Source organism: Trichechus manatus, unplaced genomic scaffold (assembly GCF_000243295.1).
Source record: "Trichechus manatus latirostris isolate Lorelei unplaced genomic scaffold, TriManLat1.0 scaffold00027, whole genome shotgun sequence".
Classification (NCBI taxonomy): Eukaryota; Metazoa; Chordata; class Mammalia; order Sirenia; family Trichechidae; genus Trichechus; species Trichechus manatus.
This window is the reverse complement of record NW_004443963.1, coordinates 1,311,920-1,337,903: the sequence shown is the minus strand read 5'-3', so window position 1 is coordinate 1,337,903 and position 25,984 is coordinate 1,311,920. Positions and strand designations below refer to the sequence as shown.

Genomic DNA, 25,984 nt, shown 5'->3' with positions numbered 1-25,984 from the left:
CCGTTCTTGGGACTTGAGCTGTCAGCTTATCTGCCAAACCTGGGATTCATCGATCTGTACAGCCTGTGAGTGGGAGTCTTGCTCTCCGACTTGCCAATCTTGGGCTTGCCAGCTTCTGCAGCTGTGTGACTTGGGAGAGGCCTCTACCCTGATCCACGGACTTGGGACGTTCTAGCCTCTACAATCGTGTGAGTTATTTCCTGGATATATAATCTCTCTCTATGTATATATTTATACACTTTACTGGTTTTGCTTCTCTAGAGAACGCAGCCTAAGACACTGCATGTGCCAAGTACTGTTCCAGGCTCTGGGGGACATTAATGAACAAACACACAAAATCCTCTGCCCTCTAGTCGATGAAGACAGATGAGATCAAAATAAGTGAGTAAAATGCATAGTATGTTAGAAGATTGTAAGTACTATGGAGAAAAGGTTGCTGCAAGGGAGATAGGGAGTGCCAAGAGGTGGGAAAAATCAGTTGCTGTTGAGTTGACTCCAACTTATAGCAACCTCATGTGTGTCGCAGTAGAACTGTTTTCGACGGCTGATTTTTCAGTAGACCACCAGAACTTTCTTGTCAGGTATCTCTCAGTGGACTCAAACCTCCCACTTTCCAGTTAGCAGCCGAACTCGTTAACCATTTGTACCACCCAGGGGCCTCCTAAGAGGTGGGAAGTGGGGTGCAATTTTAAATAGGCTGGTCAAGGAAGACTTCACAGAATTTGAGCAAAGACTTGGAGGTAAGGGAGTCAGCCAAAAAAATAAGTGGAGAAGACTGTTTCAGGCAGAGGGAAGAGCAGTGCAAAGACCTGAGACTGGAAAGTTTGCGTGGTGACATGCTGGAGGACCATCAGGGAGGCCACTGTGGCCACAGCAGAGTGAGCTGAGTAAGGGGAAACGCAGCATAACTTTCATCATAAGTTTATAGTATTATGAAGAATATAATTTCAGGCATATGTAAACCGAATTTTTAAATCAAAACTACAATATCGCACCATCATCCACTTTTAAAATATTTGACCAACCTCCTCTTTATCAACTGGAAATTTTATATACAAGTAGTTCCTTTTTTGCCTTTAATTTTTATATTCTTCAGTCCACTTCCCCTCACTGAATTTTATCCTAATGTAGCATATGTTTATGCTGGAAAGTCTTCTATTAATCACACTACCTACTTTGCGGCGAGGAAATATTTCAGATTGTTGCTTTACTTGGTGCCCAGGAGGTTTCTACACTCCTGTGCAATGTACCCATAGTAAGATTTGGGATGGATAAGAGAGATGCCTTTCTTTGCTAAGGTGAGGAACGAGTGATTGTGAAAGGGGAGGTGGGAAATGAGACTGGGCATTCAGCCCAGACTTTGGGAATCGATGCCCTTGAAACTTCCCATACTTTGCAAAATATTGCCTACCCCCAGGAATATACAAAACCCATTGCTGTCAAGTCAATTCCAACTCATAGCAACCCTACAGAACAGAGCAGAACTGCCCCATAGGGTTTCCAAGGAGCAGCTGGTAGATTCAAACTGCCGACCTTTAATAGCTAAGCACTTAACCACTGTGCCATCAGGGCTCCAATATATACTCCTGTTTAAAGCCCCTGAAGTGGATCACCCATTTGTCTATACACTAAAGAAGATCCAAACAATTTTATATGTATAATCCTGGCCTCACTGCTTGGTTCCCACTACACTCTCCTCAGGAAAAAGGAGCATAATGTGTTATTTAGGCAAATGCCTTTGTCAGGCAACTCAACTCACTCAAAAGGATGCTAGCCCTAGCTTTAATTTGACAGAAGGGCACCTAGCCTCAATTGGCCACACAGAATAGCTGCACTCTAGCTCCTTATTTGCCAGGGAGTAATGCCACCTCAGAGGAGCCCTGGTGGGTCAGTGGTTAAGCATTCAGCTGCTAAATGAAAGGTAGGCGGTTTGAATCCATCAGCCGCTCCATGGGACAAAGATGTGGCAGTTTGGTTCTGTGAAGATTACAGCCTTGGAAACTCTATGGGGCAGTTCTACTCTGTCCTGTAGGGTTACTGTGAGTCAGAACCGACTTGATGGCAATGGGTTTGGCTTAATGCCACCTCAAGTTCAATGCCACTGATATTTTTCAAAACCTTAGTTGATAAAGACACTATACAGAGAAGATTGCTTGAAGGACACATAGACCATCCAAACCTGATCTGCCAAACCAGATCAGCAGAGAGCTGGTACCTAACAAAAGTCTGACAATTGCTTTTAGCCAACTTTGCTTTGAAGTGATGCTATTAACACAAAAGTGTTATCAGAGAAACAGCCTCACAAAACTTGATGTTTTTCATTACAAAACACAGTGTACTCTTCATAGAGACTCCTGGGAGAAACTCTTGTCTGATGTTAGTGCCAAGAGTAGTTATAATCATCCTGAGCAACTGGTCTGTCTTTACACCTGCAAGCGTTTCCTCTTCTCATTATCTGACAGAAAATTTACAGCCACCGCTGTGGCCCCTGTATCTCATGCTTAGGTCATTCTGGCATGCAATTTCATTGCATCCCTGGTTCCACTTTGTTCCCACCGTTACGTTTCTTCCTTGCTTTTTTTTTTTTTTGAATTAATTGACTTTATTTTTTTACAGAAGTTTGCATTTATAGAAAAATTAGGCAGAAAGTACAGAGAGTTTCACATACACCCTCCCCCTCTCCCATAGTTTCCCTTATTATTAACATCTTGCATCCATACGGTACATTTATTACAGTTGAGGAATCAATATTGATACATTATTATTAACTAAAGTCTTCTTTACTTTTCATCCACTTTTATTACATATTATGTCAACTTTTATGTATTTTTATCTGCTACCTAAATCCATATTGGCACAAAATAATATGCATATAAATACATATATACTGGAGTTTTGTCCTATAATCTTATGTTCCTTCTATATTCATAAAGGAAACAGAGCTACTTCTCTTTAACAAATTGCCTATTTTTTTAATGTTTGGAGCCATGAATGTGCTATAGACTATTACAAGTTGCCAAGAGCACAAGGTACAATCATCAGAGACTCCAAAACTAATTTAAAACTAAACAGGGTACTGGCGTATTTAAGTAACAATAAAAACAACACAACACCAATAAAAACTGAAACCTGTTTCTAGGTTTCAGTCAACAACCATTTGTTGAGCCCCTACTTTGTGCCAGACTGGGAGCTAGAGACAAAGAATTAAAAGGAAAATAAGAATGGTTCATGACTCAAAAAGCCTACTACAGTTCAAGGAGGAGTGGGGGGTTACATATGCATGTACTTATTATGTGTGCACGTATATATGTGTGTACATACACATACATACACATACACGCATGATGTGTCATTAACACTGTGACTTAAGTCTGCATAAGGTTATATAAAACAGAGGCCAGTTATTGCCACCTGTGGAGGTAACAAAGAAAGGCTTTATATTAACTACCATGGTTTATGGAAGTCCATCTCATCCGTCAGTCTGGGTATAACAAAAACTGAAGCATTCTTTAATTTGTGACTTATGTAAATAACAAAAGGTTAAGAAAGAATGAACTCACCTAATAAATTGGGGACTGTGCTTGGTTTACCGTACAGTTAATTGGAGAATAATGATCAAACTACAACCCTTGGTCAGGTACGGCAAGAGAATCGCCTCCGCTATTGTCCAGTTTTGGTTTCTATTCTTCTTGTATTGTGAAAATTAACCCAGTCCACAGTGACCGGGATAGTCTGTGGGCATGGTATTCATCATCACTTTTGCAGGGGAAATCTAAATTTCATGCATCCTTATGTTGCTGCTGTTGTTGTTAGCTTCCATGAAGTCAACCCCTGACTCATACTGACCCTGTGCACGACAGAACAAAACACTGCCTGATGCTGCAGCATCCCCATGATCAGCTGGGGATCAGACCATTGTGATCCACAGGGTTTTCACTGGCTGATTTTCAGAATTAGATCACCAGGACTTTCTTCCTAGTACGTCATAGTCTGGATGCTCCACTGAAGGTTTTTCAGCATCACAGCAACACGCGAGCCTCTACTGACAGACGAGTCGTGGCTGTGCATAAGGTGCATTGGCCAGGAATCAAACCCATATCTCCCACATGGAAGGCAAGAATTCTACCACTGAACCACCAATATATATGTTTCTAAACAGCCTAAAGTCCTTCAAGAGACAGTCTGACAAAGCGGTACCTAGCTGTGATTCACAGAAACTTTCATGAATATATTTTAAGCTAATGATACACCACATCACAATTTACAGGAATATACTTTTTATTTGGAACTGACAGCACTGCATCAATCAAAGACAAATTGCAAAGATAAGGGAACTAGGCCTTGACTCAACTCCCTGGAACATTTTATGATAGTCTTTTGCTAACGGGGAAAAGTATCTAGGCTTTAGAAAGCCCTTTCCCTCTCTTTTAGCTAAAAACGCTTGCATATAACATTAGGCAATTTATAATTTTCAATCATATTTAATTCATTTTCCCCACACTTTCAAGATCCTTGATCTGTGGGTCCTTTTCTGTGCTCCACATTGTTCCTCTCCCATGTGATTCAGACCGGGCTACCAATTTCTTGTATAATCAGGGCCCTGATTACTATTTGCTAAAAATCCTGAAATTGCTTAAAGTTCAATTTAAGTGTAGTCTGTTTATCAATTTTATTGCTCAGGAAAATAGACACCATTTATATACTTCCAATTAACCCTCTAACACAGCCTCCCAGGGTGAGTCAACTCCAGGAACTCTCTATTTAATCGTATCACACAATCCAGTGTGGTCTACAAGTACATGAATGCATAAAAGTTAACCCTGCAGAAGTTCATAATGGCCCACTCACAGTACTGGCCACAATGATGTCCTTCACTAAAGTAGCCTTCTCCAGCTATTCTCTCCTCCTCTCCCTTTAAATTTTTGTATATTCCCTCAGCAGCAGTTATCTAGTCTATATTGGCCCATTTTACTTCATAGGCACATCTTCCTGCATCCTTTCAGCTCCCCCCGCTTCAAGACAGACCCCTAATCCTACAACTTCTCACCACCTCTGCTGCCACCACCCTAGTTCATCATCATTTTTCTTCTGGATTTCTGCACCAGCTTCCTAACTAATCTATTTACACCCTGACTCCCAACAGTCTATTCTCCACACAGCAGCAAGAAAGATCCTTTAAAAACTGCCAGTAAGGTCATTTTGATCAAAGATTCTATAGAAGAATCCTGATCAAAAGGGGAAAAATGTAGAACAGAATTTCAAATTATCAATGGAATCCAGACTTTCTGGAGCCATTGAGGCTGGATAAACCCCTGAAACTACTTGCCTGAGATAATCTTTAAACTTTAAACCTTAAACTAAAACTATGCCCTGAAGTCTTCTTTGAACCAAAAAAAGAAGCTTTATAAGCATGTCTGCCTTGGGCATTGTGCTCTTTTAAAGAATTATCTATGTGAGATCAAACTGACAACAGTAACTTGAAAGGTTAGATGAGAAGCTCAGAGGGAAGTGAGTTTAAGTCAATGGTGGTGGAACAATTTAGAAAAGGATGGCAAGAATATTTGCATAACTTGAAGAATGTAATCAGTCACTGAGTTGTATATGTAGAAATTGTTGAAATGGTATATGACTGTGTATATTTTCACCAAAACAACAACAACTGCCAGTCAAATCATCACACTCCTGCACCCAAAATACTGCCCTGACTTCCCATTGCACTCTGAGTAAAAGCCAAATACTTACCATGGCCTCTGGCCCCCAGCCTACTCCTTTGTTACCCAGGTCTAGCCCTCCTAACGTCCTGGCTATTCCTTAATTATGCCAAACACAATCCCTTCTCAGGGCCTTTGTACTGGCTGTTCCCTCTACTTGGACACTCTTTCCACAGACACCCCCTGGTTCACACCTTCCCTACCTGCCCTCAGGTCTCTGCTCAAATGTCACTTTCCCAAGAGGACTTTCCTAACCTGTACACTCCACACCACCCTTCCCTTTCCCCTTCATTCAGCTCCACTGCACTTACCACTGCCAAACATATCAACTGATTTATCGATTCCTTTGTTGATCTCCTCCCACTAGAATGTGATCTCTTTGGGATCAGGGAGTGTATCTGTCTTGTACACTACTGCATGCCTAGCACCTAGAACAGAGCCTGGTACACAGGTGATTTGAATCAATAATTGCTGAATGAGTGAATCTCATATATGGTCCCTCTGTCATTCCTGATGCCACTGTCTTAGTAGAAGAGAAAATAGTCTCTCACTGGGCCTACCATTATAATCTCCATACCAGTATTCCTGATTTTAATCCACTCCCTTCTAATTTGTCTTCCATATGGCTACCTTCCATATGGCTACCACAGTGATGCACAATTTTACCCTCTCTTGCTTGCTCAAAAATTTCTCTAAGGAATGAAGATTACAGTAAGCTAAGCCTCATTTCCCACTATAGCCCCAGGGCCCTCTTCATTCAAGGAAGAGTGAATTACTTGTAGCTACTCATGCCCCAGTGCCTTTGCACTTGCTACTCTCTCTAGCTAGAGCAGCCTCCCTTGCCTGTCCACCTGGGAGCAACTTTCTAAATGGCCTCAGCTCAGCTGCTACCTCCTCGGTGAAGCCTTCTCTGATTGCTCCAGGACAGTCTCAGGCCCTCTCCCTCCATGCTCCAACTCCACCTTGCACATACTTTTATGAAAGCATATTACCTTATTTTATTATAATTATTTGTTTCCAGGCAGTCTCCCAGTGAACAGCAAACTGCTCAATGAAAGGAACTATGTCTTATTAGTCTTTCTAATCTTAATGCTTGGCCTATATAAGGGTTCATTAAGCATTTATTGAATTAACTAATTAATGGAAAAATGAATGAGTTAATGTAAGACAATGACACAGAACACTTTGCAAAAAGATTTGAGCAATTGGTGCTCTGAATTTGGGAGAGTGAAAAACATTTTATCAAATTCAGTCACAAATTTAAAATAAATATGTTCTTATAGTCACATCAACAAATTGAAATATGAAGTGTAAATACAGGATCAAAAATATGAGTGACTCACATGGAGCTATAAAAATGTCCAGTATTTTTCCCCAGGTAATTTATTCTTTAATACCTAAAGAACACTCTCATTCCCTTCATATACCTCAACAGTACTTGAAATGTGTGAAGACTGGACAAGTACCTATTATAAAACCATAAAATCACACAGAATAATTTATTTAAACAAAAATAAGCACTGCTGAGATTTATACAAGAAGATTTGAATAAATGGAAACATATGCCGTTTGAGGACAGGCTGGTTCAGTATCATAAAGATGTTCTCCCAGAATTAATCCACAAATTTAATTTAACCTTTCCTCCAAAACATGATCTTTTTTTTTTTTTTTTTTTAGAATTAGACAATTTCTGAAGTTCATACAGAAAAACAAATATATAAGAAAAGTCTGGAAAATTCCCGGGGGAAAAAAAAGAGAAGGGGAGCCCCTGGGTAAGGCAAACAATTAAGCACTCAGCTACTAATCGAAAGATTGGAGGTTCAAATTCACCCAGAAGTTTCTGTGAAGAAAGTCCTGGCAATCTGCTTTCGAAAGATCACAGCCATTGAAAACCTTCTGGGGCACAGTTCTACTCTGAAACACATGGGGTCGCCATGAGCCAGAATCAACTCGATGGCACCAGGTCTGGGTTTTTTTATAAGAGGAGAGGAGCCATATCAGATGTTAAAACACATAAAACTAGAGAAATTAACATACTGTGGAACAGGCAAACAATCTGCCAGTTAACAAAATAGAGGAGACACTCCAAAAACAGCTCTAACTACATAAAGGAACTTAATAGATGATCCTATCCTTTCATGCCACTTCTACTCGGGTCCAAGTAAACAACACCTTTCTCAAGAATTACCACATAGCAGGCAATGAAAAGATATAATGCTCAGGAAATGCTTGAGACAACTGGGTAGTTACTAGGAAAAATATAAAACTGAACTTCTATTTCATTACTAAATCAAAATAAGTTCCAGATGAATCAAAGACATATATGAAAATAAAAATACAAAAACACAAAAAAGATTATGGAAGAATTAGTTTTATGATCTGGAAATGGGTTAATCTTTTCTAATTATTACAAAAAAAATCCAGAAACCACAAAAGAAACAAATGACAACTTTAATTGCAGAAAAATAAAAATTGTATATGCTCAAAACACCATAGACAATCTCAAAAGATAAATGATAAAATAGGGAGAACTATCTGGGAAAAATCATCAGGAAATTCTAATTTCTTTAATATATAAAAAGCTCTGATAAATCAAAGAGACTAAAACACAACGTTTTAAAATGCCCAAAGGACACAAATAGAGACTTCAAAGAAAAAGAATATGCAAACTAAACACATGAAAAGATGTCCAAATTAAACTGTGAGATACTACTTTTTATCCAGCAGATTAACAAAGATGAAAATGTTTGCCAGTGGGCTTTTATACCATACCATACCAGTTGCCTTTGAGTCAATTCCGACTCATGGAGACCCCAAGTGCATCAGAGTAGAACTGTGCTCCACAGAGTTTTCAGTGGCTGATTTTTCTTCCAAGGCACCTCTGTGTGGACTTGAACTTCCATCCTTTCAGTCAGCAGCCAAGCACATTAACTATTTGCACCACAGAGACATTCCCATTCATCGCTGGTGGGAGTGTAACTGACATACTTCTGTCAATGGCAATTTGGTAAGAGCTATCAAAATTTTTCAATGCACATGCCCTTTGACTCAACCATTCCACGTATAGAAAATTTTCCTACAAACTCTGGGCACACAGTCACTCCTCCCTAGCCACCCTGCCCCCGTGGACACCAATCCCACCTCCTTTAGTTATTTCCTCTAGGAAACTGAAGCCACACTGCAGCAGCAGTCTGTCTAGACCACAGGCCACATGAGTGCATCCATCCCTAAAGCCTCTCCAATGTCAACAGAGACAAAGGAATTGAACTTGCTGCATTCTTGTTCTTTTTCTCCTCTGCCTCACTTTTCTCTTTTCCTGCCAGAAAGTCATTTACTGCGACTCCCAGACATCCTACGGCTGTGTGGTCCTCCAATCCCCGTTCAGTATATTACTAGGATACAGACTTACAGCCAAAGTAATCTGTAAAATACAATAAGCCTCTAAGAGTATAATAAAAACTTAGATCCCTCTGAAAAGCTTCATCATAAAATCACAAACATTAAGAAGTATGATCATAATTATTACAATTTTCTGCTGAACAAGTATATAAGCAAATAAGTAAGTGAATAAACAAACAAGTGCCTTCTCCAAACTTCTAACAGCAGAGAGGCAGAAAATGATAATAACGAGTTAACAATTGTTAGGCAGTGTAACCATCGGCAGACACTGTGCTAAACACTTTCCAAGTACTATCTAATTTAACCCTTTCAACAACTCTATAGGGTGATTATTAATTACCTTCCATTTTTATAATTGAGGATAAGGATGCACAAAGGGACAAAGTAACCTGTCCAAGGTTCAAAGGTTAGTAGGTGGCAGAGCCAGGATTGGAATAAGGCTGTCTGCCTCAAAACCCAGGCTCTCCACTACCAGGAGATATTTTCCTTTAAATCTCAGTTCTTTTAAGGGGAGGGGAAGGGGGAAGCAAGGCAGAAAGTATTGACTGAAAGCTTGCCTGGGGTAGAATGGAACACTGATGCTGATCACACAGAATATGAATGGAGTTTTTGGAAATCCATAAATATTGCAGCTTGTTTCAAGGCACCATTTCCATTAACTAACTCACCCAGATGTTCTACATTAGGCAGGACCCATTTCTTGCAAATATTGGCCATTAACCTACATGAGTTTCACCGCCTTCATCCGTCCTCCCTCCTTTTCTCCTTCCCTCCCTTTCTCTCACTGCTAAATTGAAATTCCTTGCTAAATGTTTTGTGTGCTCACTTTCTAGTTCACTCCCTCCCCCCTCTCATAAAAAACTGTGCTCACTTGTGTGTGATGTGTGTACCATTTCTCTGCCTCCACCTGGGTCCAAAAACGCCCAAGCTCAAAGCTTCTGGTCTCCCAGAACGCCCCAGTATGCTCCCCTCAGACTCTAGTAAGAGACTGATCTGTTTCTATCCCACGTTCTTTGTCTAAATCCTGACAACTTTACTCTTGAAAAAAATATTTATGAGCTTTGCTGTCATAGTACTTTTCCTTTAGGTCAATTCAAGAACAAAATGCCTAATTATAACTCTTGTTAATAGTACTCCAATTGTTTCAACAGCTGCATTTATCTTGGGGGAAAAACTCAAGACTATGGTTTATGATGAACTAGTCAGAGAGTAAATATTTAAAAATAAAATAAAAACAGTAAATGGAGAGAAGAAAATAATTTACACATAACACACAAGTTAAACACATCTAAAGAAAGCCAATGTGAAGACAACAGTAGTAAAAACATTCTTCATTATATTTTTTCCCATGGTACTTATCACCATCTGACACACTTTGTATTTGCTAATGTGTTTGTCTGTTTCCTCTTCCCACTCCTCCCAGGATGTTATCTCCCTGAAGTCAAATACATTAATTGTTTTGTTCTCTATTGTTTCCCCAGTACCTAGAACTGTGCCTGGAACATAGTAAGTGCTCAATAAGTATATGCTGAATGACTGAATAAATTAAGCTTCTTTTCTATCTCATCACTCTCAGTCCATAAGGAAAGTTTATTTGTTTTCATGCTCTGGCCAAGATATCCAGAAATTTTCCCCCCAACCCCTCATTTTTTTAGGTTACTTTCAAGGTGGAGAGTCAATGTGGTAAGATTCAACTCTGAGATGTACAAAATGTAACAATTTACCACTTCCTAAAAATGTGTGTGTTCCCTGGTTATTCTAAAACAAAAACAAAAACAAAAAAAAATAGAGAAGGAAGAGGCATAGCAGAAATCACATTTTGGGGTGAACTGAATGTATTACATATAGAATTCTTCTGTACCACTTCTTCACCAAACAGAACTAGCTTATGCATGCATATCCCCTGGATTATAAAATAATTGTATTCCCTGTAAACAGCACGAAGTTAATTGCCAAGGAAAAAGAAGTGTAACTAAGTTATTAGAATTAGAGCACTAAAGGACCCATAGGGTTCTTCACATTCTTGACAGTATGTTAACAGGTACTTCAGTGACCTCAACCCTAAACTCTCTCTAGGTCTAAACTGATTGATTTAGGTTAGGTTTCCTGGCTTCATTTCCTTGTGATGACTTTGAATGTCAAGCTGTACCCTCAAGCGCAAAAGGGATGGGTGAGAAACAAATGTCTTATGTGGTTATGTACTGAGTAACTTCTCTTATCCCCTGATGAATACAGACTTTTGATTTAATTAAACCTGAGGAGAGATCCAAACAAATTTCCATTTGGCTTTTTCCAGACCATATTAATTATCCCTCAACTTTCAAAAATAATAAACGTTTGGATCTTCTGATACCATTCCCACCTCCCCCACTCAAATGTTGTTCTTCTTCTCACACAATGAACGAAACTCTTCCCAGTCCTGAGGTTGCAGATCAGACCATTGTGAACCATAGGGTTTTCATTGGCTGAGTTTTGGAAAGAGATCATCAGGCATTTCTTCCTAGTCTGTCATAGTCTGGGAGCTCTGCTAAAACCTGTTCAGCATCATAGCGACATGCAAGCCTCCACTGGTAGATGGGTGATAGCTGCACATGAGGTGCATTTGTCAGTAATATTTATAACAGTCTGTCTTGTAACCCTGTCACTTACACATATGGAAACAAATCCCCACTAGTTTGAGGCCTGTTGGAGGACAAGAAGTATGCTTTCTTTTTTAAATTTTTTTTATTCCCTGGGACTTAACACAACGCTTTGCTTATAGACCAAACCAAAAACCCGTTGCCGTCAAGTCGACTCCGACTCATAGAGACCCTATAGGACAGAGCAGAACTGCCCCACAGTGTTTCCAAGGAGCGGGTGGTGGATTTGGACTGCCAACCTTTTGGTTAGCAGTCAAGCTCTTAATCACTGCTTCACCAGGGTCCCCCTTTGCTTATAGAAGGCACTTAATGAATTCTTGTTGTTTACTTTATTGAAACTCACTTGGAGGCCGATATTTTTTGGGGGGGGTTGCATAGAATTTTTAACAGACTATATCAGGATGGCTGCCAATCTCTTTATCCTTGTCAGTATAATTCATATAGTCACACTGGTTTCAAAAATTAACTTCTCCACACAGAGTAGGAGCTGCCAATATTAACACCACAGATATTAGAATGGTGACTCCCCATCTATTTGTTGAAGGATTCTTGGGTGCCTGCTATATACCAGTCACTAAACCTGGCCTTGGGGTACACAGCTGAAGAATAGAGTCCCTCCCCTCAAAAACAAAAAATCTATTTGGGAAAGAGAGATAAGTAAACAAATAATTACAATATAGTCCATAAATTCCCATGAGATCTTTGTACTGGAGGATATAAGAGGACAGAGATGGTCTACCTCTCATTAGGATTCAATAAAGGTGGTAAGTATCAAAAAGCTTCCAAGGGAGATGACATCTGAGCTTGTCCCGAAAGTTAGTCTGAGGAAAGAGAAGAGAGACATTCCAGGCAGGGGAAACATCATGTACAAAGGCTGCCAAGGTTTGGTAGTTCTGGAGCATTCCATGAGAGCTGCAGAACAAGAGGCAGAACTAGGAGGCAGGGATTATCCATTATGATAAACCTGGTAATCAAGGCCAAAGAGTTTAGCCTTTAACTTGCAATTAGATCCATGGATGTTGTGCTACCACTATCAATATAGAATTCTAGGGAACAGGTAAGCTTTGTTAAACAATGGAAGTGTTATTTCATGAATCACAACAATAGTACAAGCACGTTCAGCTAATTAATGTCTTTTGTTCAGTCAGGTTAACAAATGCTAAATTTCAATAACAGGTGCTAAAATAATGTTGTGGAAAATCGGAAGATATCTGTTGCAATGACAACAAAGTTGCCTTTCTATAAAAGGAATTTTTCAGTGCAATAGCCACAGGCAAAAACTGTCCAAGCAGACTGTTTTTCAATTGGACTTCTTGGGAAACTGTGTGAAACAGTGGGTAGAACACTGGCAGGGAATCAAAAGACAATAAACTCCGTGACACGCAACTAGACTTAAAGCTCCCTAACAGCAATGGCCGCGTTCAGCGTTTTACCACTTGGATCCCAACTACTTGGCATTAGGATTGATACAGTTTGGCGCTCAATAAGTATTTAGCAAATGCATAAATGAATGAAGGAATCAATCCATATGCATCACCCCATCTACAAAACAGAAATACATAATAATTTAAATAGTTTAAGCAAAGGGAAAAAAATAAGCATAATGTTTGTAAAATACTGAATTTTTCATAAGAAAAACAGAATTTCTATATGGAAAACGCATTTCTACACAAGCACGAGCAAATTACCATAAACATTTGCTTGATGTGACTCACTCTGCCTGGTACAGCCACGTAATCTGCATGAAACGAATCCAGAAATAACGGACGCCAGTGAGTTAGATGCCACAAAGCAGTTTTGTGAGCAATGAATGACACAATAAGTGTCAGCTGTGTATCCTGGAAAGCGTCCCACACCGAGAATGGAACAAGGCCCTGAGTACATGTACACTGTATTAAGCTCTTCTTGCCCAGGTGCTAACTAGGTCTCCAACCTTGGGAAGTCACTAACTTCCTTAATGTCCTTGTGCCTCAGTTTCCTTACCTGTGAGATGAGAGGGTAGGTAAGACGTTCCTCAAGGTCCATTTTGATGATAACAAGAGATGTTTCAAATTGTCCCCAGGGTAAGTAGATAGTCGGAGAGCTGGTGGCGCAGTGGTTAAGACCTTGGCTGCTAACCAAAAGATCAGCAGCTCAAATCCACCAGCCGCTCCTTGGAAATCCTATGGGGCAGTTCTACTCTATCCTATAGGGTAGCTATGAGTCGAAGTTGCCGGCAACGGGTTTGCTTTTGGTTTAAGCAAATAGTCATCATATACACATGAGCCCTATGCATGTGAGACTTTTCTAAGTAACTCTAATGTTCATGTCCCCATCACAGGTCATAGTTCCAGGGGCTTGTAGAGTCAAGGGAAGATGCAGCCCACCCCTTCCAGGAGTGTTTAATCTGGGTCAATTTCTTCAGAAATTTACCATCCATCTGGAAATAGAGGTAGAATATCATTTTATAATTTTTAATGACTGGGGGAAGCCCTCTGAGATCATCTGGCCCAACAGCAATGCAGCAAATGCAGAGAGTTTGAGTCACACAGCCAGTTTGTGGGGCTGGACTGGAATCTAAGTGTCCTTGAAGATACCCCTCTGTGACTGACTGTGGTCTCTGATGGCCTTGACACTCATTCCCTCTTTGACACTCAAAGGAGATCCCCAGTGGGAGACCAACAGGAAAAATGTAAGTAAGTGAATTCCTTCTGTATCACAATATGTCTACTTTCCATAAAATGGCTCCTGGCTCACACAAGCCAGAAAGGTCACTGAGCAGATGCCTAAATAAGGGTCAAAGATTTCTATTAGGGAAAAGGCCTGCAAAACCTGTCACCCTGTGTTTGTAACAATTTCTTGGCTCTTCAGACTTAAGAGGCAATGGACTGGAGTATTAAATGCTGAATATAAGTAAGAATTTTCTCCTTTCGTCTTGCATTACTTGGGGGCTGTGATTTGGTTCTCCTCCAAAATTCTGCCATCTCCCTCTACTGCCCAAGAAGTATAACTTGCAACGTAAACACTTATGACAGACAGATTATTATGCTACTGAGGGCTTTTTTTCCCCTGCAAAGCTGATCTAGTGACTATAGTTCTAAATAAATTCAGTAAGAACGTGCAGATCAAAAATGCAGTATTCAACACCGTTCGTGTAGCATTTTTCTATTTTATACAATCTGCCTAAGCTGTCAACTGGATAGCAAGTTCCTTTCAAAGTAGATCAGCGTAGCTGGTGTTAGAAGTGGTTTTGAATTTCTGTTGAAGAATGGTCCTCCCTCTAAGAAGCTTTATGTGGGAGTTGCACATTATACTTTTTACTCTGAAAAAAGGCTCGTGGAGAGATGGTGAAAGGAAATATATTGACTTAATTATACTGGAAAAAGCAAAAGAAAAATACAGCCAATATCCTTAAAAATACAGTTTATTCAATGCCTAAAGGGAGACTGTATCATGTAATCAAATGATTTTACTTTGTATCACCCATAAACTCCCCCTCTTAACACAAAGACCTTGTAGATCGTAAACATGTCAAGATCTGAGGGCAGTCCACCTTGTCATTAATTAAAATGCAAAACTGATTCTATTTCTGGTCCTGGTAATCAACTACGGAAAACAGTTTCAACGACAAGAATACCTGCAGAAGCATAAGGTTGTGTTTACATTGATGTGGGCAATTTCTTTTCTCAGTTACATGATTTCACTTTGAATATTTGGAGGTTGGTAACTAAAAGAGAAGCTGTAACCAACTCTTCATTAATCATCATATAACTTTCATTGTCTGAGTTTCTGTGTACATGTGCACGTATGCATGGACAAACACATGTTTAAATATATATACCAAAACCCAAACCTGTTGCTGTTGAGTCAATTCCAACTCATAGTGACCCTACAGGACAGAGTAGAACTGCCCCATAGTTTCCAAGGAGCAGCAGGGGGATTTGAACTGCCGACCTTTTGGTTAGCAACTGAGCTCTTAACCACTGTGCCACCAGGGCTCCTAAATATATATACATATGCATGTGTATATATATGCGTGTGTGTGTGTGTGTGTGTGTGTGTGTGTGTGTGTGTGTTTATGCATATATACATATATATATCTTACAAGTGGGGAAGAGAGAGAGAGCAGAAAGCAAGAAGATGAAAATGAAGACTGTTGATTCATAATAAAAGCTGCAGTTTTCAAGTTAAAACAACACAAAAAGAAACAGTAAAAGCACTGTTTTAATGATAGTTGTATTTAATGAGTGGGAAAAATGAATAACTGCATCTATGCCAACCTTGGTTTCTCTAGACCCACTCCAAATAACTTCAGTATGCTAGGGCTGCAGGCACGATCAGTTGCAAGGCACAGGGGCAAAATACACACACACAAATAAAATGTTGCAGTGACTTCATCACACCAAGAGGCTACAGGCTCCACACAGCACAGCTTTTATCATTTTTTCCTGCGGTAGTTTTCTATGCTGCCTTCAGAGACCCTGCAAAGGAATTAACATGACACCATGCTGTGGTACAAGGAAATGCTGAAGAATGCACTCTTCCAGGTCAAAGAAATTCCCAAAGACGATGTTAACTGGAGGAGGGATGTGGGAAGTGGGGAAATCCCTACCTCCCTCCCCAAAAAACCTAGTGAAGAAATGCAAAGCAATTCTCAGGAGTTTTCCTTCGCTCTCTAAACTAGTATGCTGCAACTATTAAAAATATGTATAGTCACAAATACACATAGCACATTTGTATATACGCCTACATATGCGTCCAGTTCTGATGTACATAGGTAAACATTCAGTTTAGTAAAATAAAGGAGGGGTAAGGAATTTTTTTCTCTCAAAAAAGCTGCTACTCATTAAAATAAAATATTTTCTAAATGTATCTGAAATTGCCTGCAGTGTGAAATAGACTCTATTTCCATGACACCCAAGCTGATTCTGTTTCCAGCTTGATGAATACCTCGAGTTATCAGGCACTCAAAAAAAAATCCTTTCAATTGGAGAGAGAGAGGAAAAAAAAAAACCAAAGTAAGAGAACACCACTAAGGATGAAAGTAAGCAGTTAAACATTAAATAATCTCAGAGGAAGCAGGAAAGTCTGCCTGTCAAATCACAATATTGCTACCAGCCACGATCAAGCGTCGGAAACAGAGTGGATGCTAGAACAGCTATTCCAAACAATGCTGAAAGTATTTCAAACATTATTTAAGGATTCAGAGGTTACAATCTGCAACCTCTGCCCCCACCCCCTCTTTTTTTTTTCTGTTAACCTATTCGTTTGTATATGCTTGAACTGGACTATCATGTAAACATCTATAAATTCTTGATCTTAACACACACTTTCATATATGCATAGAACCCCCCACCAAAGAACAAAACACCAGATGTATCTTCTCGGGACCCAGGAAACTGGATAAAAGCATATGCCTGATGTCATCACCACTATTTTAAGAAAAATCCACACAGACAGTGGAAAGCAAAGTGGTGAGAAGGAGCAAGACAGCTAAGAAAAACTTTACATTTCAAACTCCCTATCAACAGGGGGAAGAGACCAGAAGTTGCCCCCCACATTTTTCCCCTTATTGATCACTAAATTACATGTATTAATACAGTACCTTACAAATCAGAGGCCAAATTATATTTGAGGGGAGCCCTTCCTAAACTGAAATGCACCAGAATTGGGAAAGCCACACACAGTCAAATAACATGACCCATCTCCAGTTTAAGACTGGAAAAGAACTAAGCAGAATTACCACTGCGAAGCTTGTTCTTTGGAATGTCGCTCTGACCAAAATAATGCCAACACAACTGCTACCAGGAGAAAAAAAAAAAAAAAAAACCCTCCCTGTGATGAGAGACTCCGGCAACGCAGGGGGTTCAACAACTCCCCAGATGCTCTCGGTTTCCTTTGGACTTCAAGAAGCAGCCAGGAATAGAGTTGAAGTTGTGGTGCTCTCTGCAGTTAAGTCTCCAAAGACCAGGTGAACAAACTACAGCATTATTCTGAGAGGAATACCCTAGCATAAACACCCTGCCTGGTGGATGCTGCAACACACGTTCTTAATCGGAAACCTGCTTGTTTTCTCTTAGAAAAGTCTGACCATTTTGATAGCCTCAGAGCATTTTTCTCTCCCAGCAGGAGGACAAAATTGTGCTGTCAACTCAAAAACGTTACTTCCATCACTGCCCCCACCACGCACTGAAGAGGCTGCAAAAGATGGTTTGCAAAACTGGCACCCCGACACTTCGAAGGAAAAGAAGCAATAAGGTCATGCACTCGGCTCCATCTGCCAGTGCAGGATCCCTCCTGCCGCGGATGTCACTGCCCAAGTTGCAAACCCCACAAGACACAGGGCCATCGTGGACCCAATGGTAGGTGTTTGAAGCACCGCTGCCCACAGCAGACTCTGACATAACTCACACCTGAGCTTGTCGTCTTCACACCGAAGGATGGCAGAGTTTGCTATGTGGGATGGCACATCCCAGCCCTTCTGGATTCAGAAAGGGTACACCTCAGCACACAAAGGCTTCCTCTTGCCCAAATTTGTCAGTCATCCTCCACACAGATACCCTGCACACTGCTGCAGTTTACCATCGCGAACACATTTCCTCGGCAGCCGCTTCAAGGACAAAGAGAGAGTGCTTATGTTTCCAGCACAGCTGACGACCTCAGATTTAAGAAAAAGGGTGTGGGGAACAAACCACCCAGACAATAACCCCCGGCATTTTACTTAGCTGGATCACCCCTGACGAGAATCCATGAAAACAGGAGAAACGCAGAAAGAAGGTCACTAAGCTTAGCCGGGAAGAGAGCTAGCAAGCCTCCAGTTCACTGCAGCAGAACAGCTCATTGCAAGCAAGCAGCACTTACCATAAAAATAGAAACAGTCAAGAGAAGGAGCCGGGATCCTTCCTCAGTGGCTTCAGCAGAAAGAAATCCAACCTGAACCTCTGGGCTTGGGATGAGGCCAGCAAAGTGATGAGAAGCAATGAAAAACCGCCACACACAAGTCTGTTCAGCCTCCCCTCGGGCCCGCATGCAGTTGTTTGTGCTGTAAAAACCCTGAGAAGTCTGGAACAGGACTCTCCTGAGAGCGAGTCAGAGTGAAAGCAGCCTGGTGGATTTCAGAGCATCATGCCCAGGACTTGTCCTCCCCCGGGGTGCTGGGGCGGTGTGGTCGGGGGAGGGTGGGCAACAGGCTGGAGTCGTTGGACAGGCGGACAGGCGAGAAGAGGGGCAGAAAGGAGCCTCTTTGGAGTGGAAGGAACTGCCGGCAAAAACATCAGTATTCCATATCAGTTATTGCCAGCGACCAATCAGCCCAGCCAGGGGGCCGTGTCAGTGTGACAAGTAAGCAGCAGCCGATGGCCGGTTTGGAGGGAGGCAGGACAGCCCCCGCCTGGAAGAGAAGTTTGGCAGGATTGACAAGTTACCCTTTGTCTGGTTGCTGTTAATATTTGTTTGTATTTAAACAAGATTCAAAGCCCCATAGTTACACAAGCCACTCAGGAAGTTTCCCAGTGCATCTCACAGCATCTTTGCAAGAAGCCAGACTTGAAGCCCACCCAGATAACATCTAATGGCATCCCCCAAACTAGACAGCCTTGCTTACATGCGTCCACGAGAACAACATTAGTACAATAATGGTACTTCTGATTTGAGTGAGAATGCAGGATGAGATAACCAGGCTCTGGGCTCTCTATTTTACAAGAAAGAAATTTAGACAGAGGGGTTAAAGGTCTCCCCAGGAATTTGATTTTCATTCATTGTTAATTTCTTATTTAATATATGTGTAGAAGTACTTGTTAGAGGTTAGTTTCTAAAGATAGTTAAAATGTCTCTTCACAGTCCTTTAAATCACTCACAAGCCAGAGTATATGTGGTTTTGGGATAAGAGCCCTGAACAAAAACTCTTAGGCACACCGAAGTTTGAGAAACTCTGAGTTGGACTAAAAGACGGAGCAAAAGAACAAATCGTTTAGCAGTGAATGAAGATGAGTGAGAATGCAAAGCATTTCCCACTTGCCTTTTTCCTCATTCCATTTTAATACTGAACCTATAAACTTGTTGCCATCCAGTAGGCTCCGACTCATGGCAACCTTATGTATAACAGAACGAAACATTGCCTGGTCCTACACCATCCTCACAACTGTTGGTACATTTAAGCCCATTATCCATAAAGTTTTCATTGGCTAATATTTTGAAACAGATCTCCAGGCCCTTCCTCCTAGTCTATATTAGTCTAGAATTTCCACTGAAACCTGTTCACCATGGGTGACCCTGCCGTATTTGAAATACCACTGGCCTAGCTTCCAGCATCATAGCAACATGCAAGCCACCACCACAGTACAACAAACTGACAGGTGGAAGACATATAAACTTAGTACATACATACACACATATATATCTCTACATCTATCTGTCACAGCCAAACCTGTTGCCATCGAGTCGATTCCGACTCATAGCAACCCCACAGGACAGAGTAGAACTGCCCTATAGGGTTTCCAAGGAGCGGCCGGTGGATTTGAACTGTCGACCTTTTGGCTAGTAGCCAAGCTCTTAACCACTGTCCCACCAAGGCTTCATATGTGTGTGTGTGTATACATACATATGTATATATACATATACATAAATATATATCTACATATATAAAAGTTAATTTGTTTTTGGTCATGGTGATTAAATTAGATAAGGGAGTAGGTTCTGAAGTTAAATGTCAGTCTAATTGGACTCCATGGTGAAACTTTAGAATTTTTCAGCTTGGGGAGGTTGTCTTGGGTCACCTTTTAATCTCTGCAGAAAAGATGATCCCTTGTGCCAGTGAAGACTTAAGAGGAAATATAAATGTCCTTGGAGGTCTTCCAGATGACTTATATGACATAAGGTTTTCAATTTTAGTTCTGTTTTTACCTAGAAATTGCAGTGCCATTTGGCCATTTTGTTGTGATCTCCACCCAGAGGCAAGCTGACTTTGGGGAGCCTGAGTACCACAGCTTAAAAGGAAGGGCTGGGCTCCAAGGAAGCAGCTAACTCACCATCAAAATGAGTCACAGCAGGAGACCATAAAAATGTTCCACATCAAAGATGAGCATAATAAAGGGAAATTTCTGAAATGAAGAAGAAAGGATGGCTTGCTAGACTAGCCTTGTGTACATTAAATAAAGAAAACCTTGGGTCTGTAAAAAATTCTGTTTTATTATTCACTTCAACTTAATCTATATCAGCAACACTTAACACTTAAGGAACACCAACTATGTGTTGGGGCCCTGCCTTCAAGAAGTTTTCAGTCGCAGGAACAAATTTAAAACCGTTTTTTAAAATTTCTTTCAAACCCTGATTCTTGCCAAGACAGAAAATATTCTACTATTTTAATGTTCCTCAGATAAAATCAATCTATAAAAATGAACTTTGGCCTCAAATCTCTGAATTAGCCTAATAAGGTGTTTGCCACAACCAAAACCATTTGGAAAATATAAATGTGCAAATAATTTTTAAAATATGAAAGGTTCTTTAACTGAATGTTTGCTTTTATCAGCATCAACAGCTTCTGTCACTGCAAAAACACAGGTTGCATAGCAAAGAATATATTTAACAAGGGAATATTATTTAAAGCTCACAAATTAATCGAGACTAATACTGTTTATGAAATGGGTTCAATACCTTCAATACACAGGGTGATAATGAAGCATGAAAATGATAAAACTGCAGAAATACAAATTATGTAGTAAATTAAATAACTGCACATCTATGATAATTAGGTTAATGAAAATGGCTATTCCAGTCATTTACTCAAATGCAATTAATTTTTCAAATTTTGGTCACTTCTCCATTCTGCCCCCTCCAAAAGATGACAGATGCACCTCCCATTTCTACAGCATCAAACACCAATTTATTTATGTGAAGTATAAAATATTAATCCAAGTCAATTAAACTTGGGATGATGTCAGGGACTGTGTCTCGCTTACTGATGTAGCACTAATATTTAGTGCAAACTAAAAAAACCAAACTAAGCCAGTTACTGTCACGTTGATTCCAACTCACGGCAACCCCATATGTTTCAGAGTAGAACTGTGCCCCATAGGGTTTTCAACAGCTGTAATCTTTTGGAAGTAGATCGTCAAGGCCTTTCTTCTGAGGCGCTTCTGGGTGGATTCAAACCGCCAACCTTTCGGTTAGTAGTCGAGCACTTAATCATTTGTGCTACCCATAACTCATAGCACATATTAGGTTCTCAAAAAATACTTGTTAAATAAACGAATGACCAAAAAAAAAAAAAAAAAAAAAAAACCTGGCTAAAATTCTATAATAGCGAGATTTTTAATGCCCCTTTTATGACCTTAAGATAATTTGGTCATGTGCTTATATCTGCCATTTGTTTAAAAATAAAAAAGAGAGGCTGTTTCAGGAATTTTGACTCAAAGCAGCTTGCTACTCTCAAGTACAAGGATTCTACCAAGGTTGGCCCAGTTCATGGAAACTGGATTCTACCTCTCATAACCAGACTGGGGTGAAAATACACCTATTTTTCTAGACTACCAAAAAAGGTGGATGATCACGTGATTGCATTTTTGACATCAGACATGAGAATCCAGGAATTTTAAACAACATTTTGCCAATCAATGGTTTTGAAAACTAAGTTATAAGTTCCCTAAAGGAAAGGCCTATGTCTCTTTCATCTAACTTCTATAAACCAGTATCTTAAAGAAACTAATAATCAGTGATCCTGACTCTGAGCCAGCCAGACTTCATTCTAGTGGCTTCACATATCTCTTTTAATGTCCACAGCACTCCTAGACATAAGTATGTTATCCCCATTCCATACTGGGGTAACTGGGTTCCAGGGATGTTTGCCCAGGTGGCAATGCTAGTATATGAACCAGAACAGCCTCCAAAATTCTTCCTCTTTTCCATGGAAACATATTGATTTGAACACGGAAGGACCCCCCAAAATGTTTTTGACTAAACGTATGAGACTATTTGGGGACCCTTTCCATCAGTGTTCCATGAATTTGGGTAAAGACATTTTACATGTCCATGAGACATGTCCAAGTTACAGCAGAAAAACTCATTTTACCCCAGAGATTACATGTAATCCTTTTCTACAACAGAAATATATTCAGTGTTCAAAATTTAAAGAGTAAACAATTTGTATGTGTTTTCTTTTTCCCAACCCTGTCCCTACAATTACCATTTATAGCCAGGATGAGTGGTCCTCACTTACTAGAAGAGTAGCAGTAAAGTATATTCCAGAAAAATGTGGGATCTGCATAAACATTATAGTATGGTCAATAATATCTAAATTCTCCTTCAGCAATCTGCAGGAGGCCTGATAGGGAGAGAGAATCACTTGGTCTCCTAATGTTTCCCTACCAGAGGTCACTGGCTGAGAATAATTTCCCCAAAGTGCTTAGTAGGCGGGCTTTCAAATACGCAACAACAGTTCCAAATGCGCAAAATGTAAATAATCTGCGGCACATAAATATAGTCATAGCATCCATGTCTTCAAAAATTTGTTTGCACTCAGCACTTTTCAGGCAGCAGAATCCTATAGGATCATCAAAGATCAAATCATACAGAAAAATCCATAAGATCACAGATCTATAACTTTTCCTCTTTTTTCCTGAGGATAGAAAAATAAATCGATGGCTGGCTTACAGAGCCACGAAAAATTGGGCTGAGTCTGCTGAGGCCAAAATAAGTTGTGTGTGTGTATGCATGTGTACATGTGTGTACACAAATGTAAAACTAGTGTGTGCATCCAAACTCCAATTGGTGTATCTCCACATCCAATTACTCCTTGAGTCTCATCAATGTTATCTCCACATTTCTCTTCAATGAGTAATTAGGGATGATCTGCAATGCAGAGCCTCACCGTCTTTCTCCCAAATGTCTTCTAATCCCTCCTCTATTCCAACCTATCCTCCTTTTGCCAGCAGAATTTGTTTTCTAAAACACAAACAGAACCATGCCACTCCCTTGCTAACAAACCTGGGATGGACAGGCCAAGAAAGGCAACTCCTGAGCCTGGCATTCAAGGCCCTATGAAATCTGACCTCAGTTTACCTTCCCAGCATCATTTCTGTCCATTACTTCCAATATAACCCATGCTCTGGTTACACCTGATTACTTACTATTCCCCACAGACACCACGTTCCTAGGTGGCACAAATGGTTAACATGCTGCACTGCTAACTGAAAGGTTGGCGGTTCAAGTCTCCCCAGAAGCACCTTGAAAGAATAGTGATCGACTTCTGGCAAAACCAGCTACTGAGCACCGTTCTACTCTGATACCCATGGGATTGCCACAAGTCAGAGTCAGAGGTGACTCACTGGCAACTGGATGTAGACACCATATTCTTTGATCGTGGTAAAGCGTTTTTCCTCAAATACCCTTCCTCTCTTCTCTCCCAGAAGAGAATCTTCAAGGCCCAGTTCAAGTGCCATGTGCTCTGTGAAGCCTTCCCCAAACACCCCTTAATCACTTCTTCCTCTATATTTCCATAGCATTCTGGCCTAGTATCATAGGACTAACACTGGGCTAAAGTAGTACATTTTAACTTACTTAACTGGGATTCTTTGATATGTCCAGCGTCTGGCACACAATAGGAGCTCAATAAATGCATAACCAGTGACTATATCCCTTCTTTACTGCCAAAAGCATTTTGAAGAAAATAGGAACATTTTTCTGGGAAGTCTGAAGGACTACAAGTTTAGCGTAAATCCTCCTTTAATCAAGAGTTTCTGTGGTTTTAGGAAAGGGCCCTGGATTTGAATCTGAAGAGCCGGGTCTCTGCCTTGCCACTCCCATGTATATGACCTCAGATAATCTCTTACCCTAAATGAGAAGAATAAAACTGCTCCTGCTTACTTTGGAGGGCTATTCTGAGCTACAGATGAGGTAATGTACAGTAAAGTACTTCATATAGACAATAAAAATATATAATAGTAGGCATAGTTATAGCCATATTGTCACTACTGGTTTATAGTTGGTGGTGGTACTGTTAATATCACATCAAAGCACTCACAAAATTTAAGCCAGGTATCCTACAGAAGCCAGCCTAGGAGGCCAGTGACTCAGCATTTAGTCATTCCAAGTGCCTTGTTTCCATCCCACTGGTCTGCAGTTAGGGTGTGGTGGAAAGAGTCTGAAGCTGCAGGTCCTAGATCTGCATCGCAGCTATGTGGACCTGGCCTCTGAGACCCAGTTCCCTCAACCAGTAAATGGGAATAAAACTCCTGCCTCACTAGGTTGCTGAATGAGATGGGGGTATATTTGTTTACATATATTATATTTTTATCATTACATACATTGATTATAAACATAACACATCACATATAATAAATATATGTTGTTGTTAGGTGTCCTCAAGTCAATTTTCCACTCAGAGCAACCCCATGTGACAGAGGAAACCTGCCCCATAGGGTTTTCTAGGCTGTAATCATTTAGGGAGCAGATTGCCAGGTCTTTTCTCCTGTGGAGCCGCTGGGTGGGTTTGAACCACCAGCGTTTCGGTTAGCAGCCAAGCACTTAACCATTGTACCACCAGGGCTATGTATATTTTTTATAATAAATATATGTATACATGTATACAATTATTATTATATTTGTGAGTCTCTAATAAGCATTTTCTGACTGGCTAGGAAAAGGTGGCCAATTCTCCTCAACTGTATTGTTGTTGTTGTGTGCCATCCAGTCGATTCCGACTCTTAGTGACCCTATAGGACAGAGTAGAACTGCCCTATAGGATTTCCTATGCTGTAATCTTTACAAAGAAGTCCGCCACGTCTTTTCTCCTCTGAAGCAGCTAGTGGGTTTGAACTGCTGACTTTTCCATTAGCAGCCAAGCACTTAACCATTATGCCACCAGGGATCCTTCCTTGACTCTACAGTATCAAAATATGCCCTAACCATTGCCCTCCTTCTCTTCCTTAAGTTCACAGAGCTCATTTCCCACCCCAACGCCCCCGCCCCAGGGTCTGGGTATGCTTCCTCTGCTTGGGATCTCTTGTCCTCAGATCCTGGCACGGTGCTTTCTCAGAAAAGCATTCCCTGATGCCACCAAACATTTTCCAGCCCATCACTCTCTTTATTTTCCTCATAACACTTATGTCTATCTGCAACCACCTATTTATTTGATTGTTTGTTTAACATCTGTCCTCTGCACTATACTGTATACTCTGCTCCAGCAGGGACTGTTTTTTCTCTGCTCCCAGACCCAGAACAGTATCCAGAACATAATATGTACTCAATATACATTTCCTGAAT

At 40.5% G+C, this 25,984-nt stretch overlaps 1 protein-coding gene across 2 annotated transcripts in view; it reads right to left on the bottom strand.

Moving 5' to 3' along the window:
- The window catches only part of ANO4 (anoctamin 4), a 401,164-nt gene extending 382,158 nt beyond the window's left edge, over positions 1–19,006 (bottom strand). For both annotated transcript variants that reach the window (XM_012554834.1, XM_004373749.1), the window contains exon 1: positions 18,586–19,006. In XM_012554834.1, the coding sequence (XP_012410288.1) occupies positions 18,586–18,757 (172 nt within the window). In that variant the 5' untranslated portion in view covers positions 18,758–19,006. The remainder of the gene's footprint in view (positions 1–18,585) is intronic.
- Positions 19,007–25,984: the final 6,978 nt, after the last annotated feature.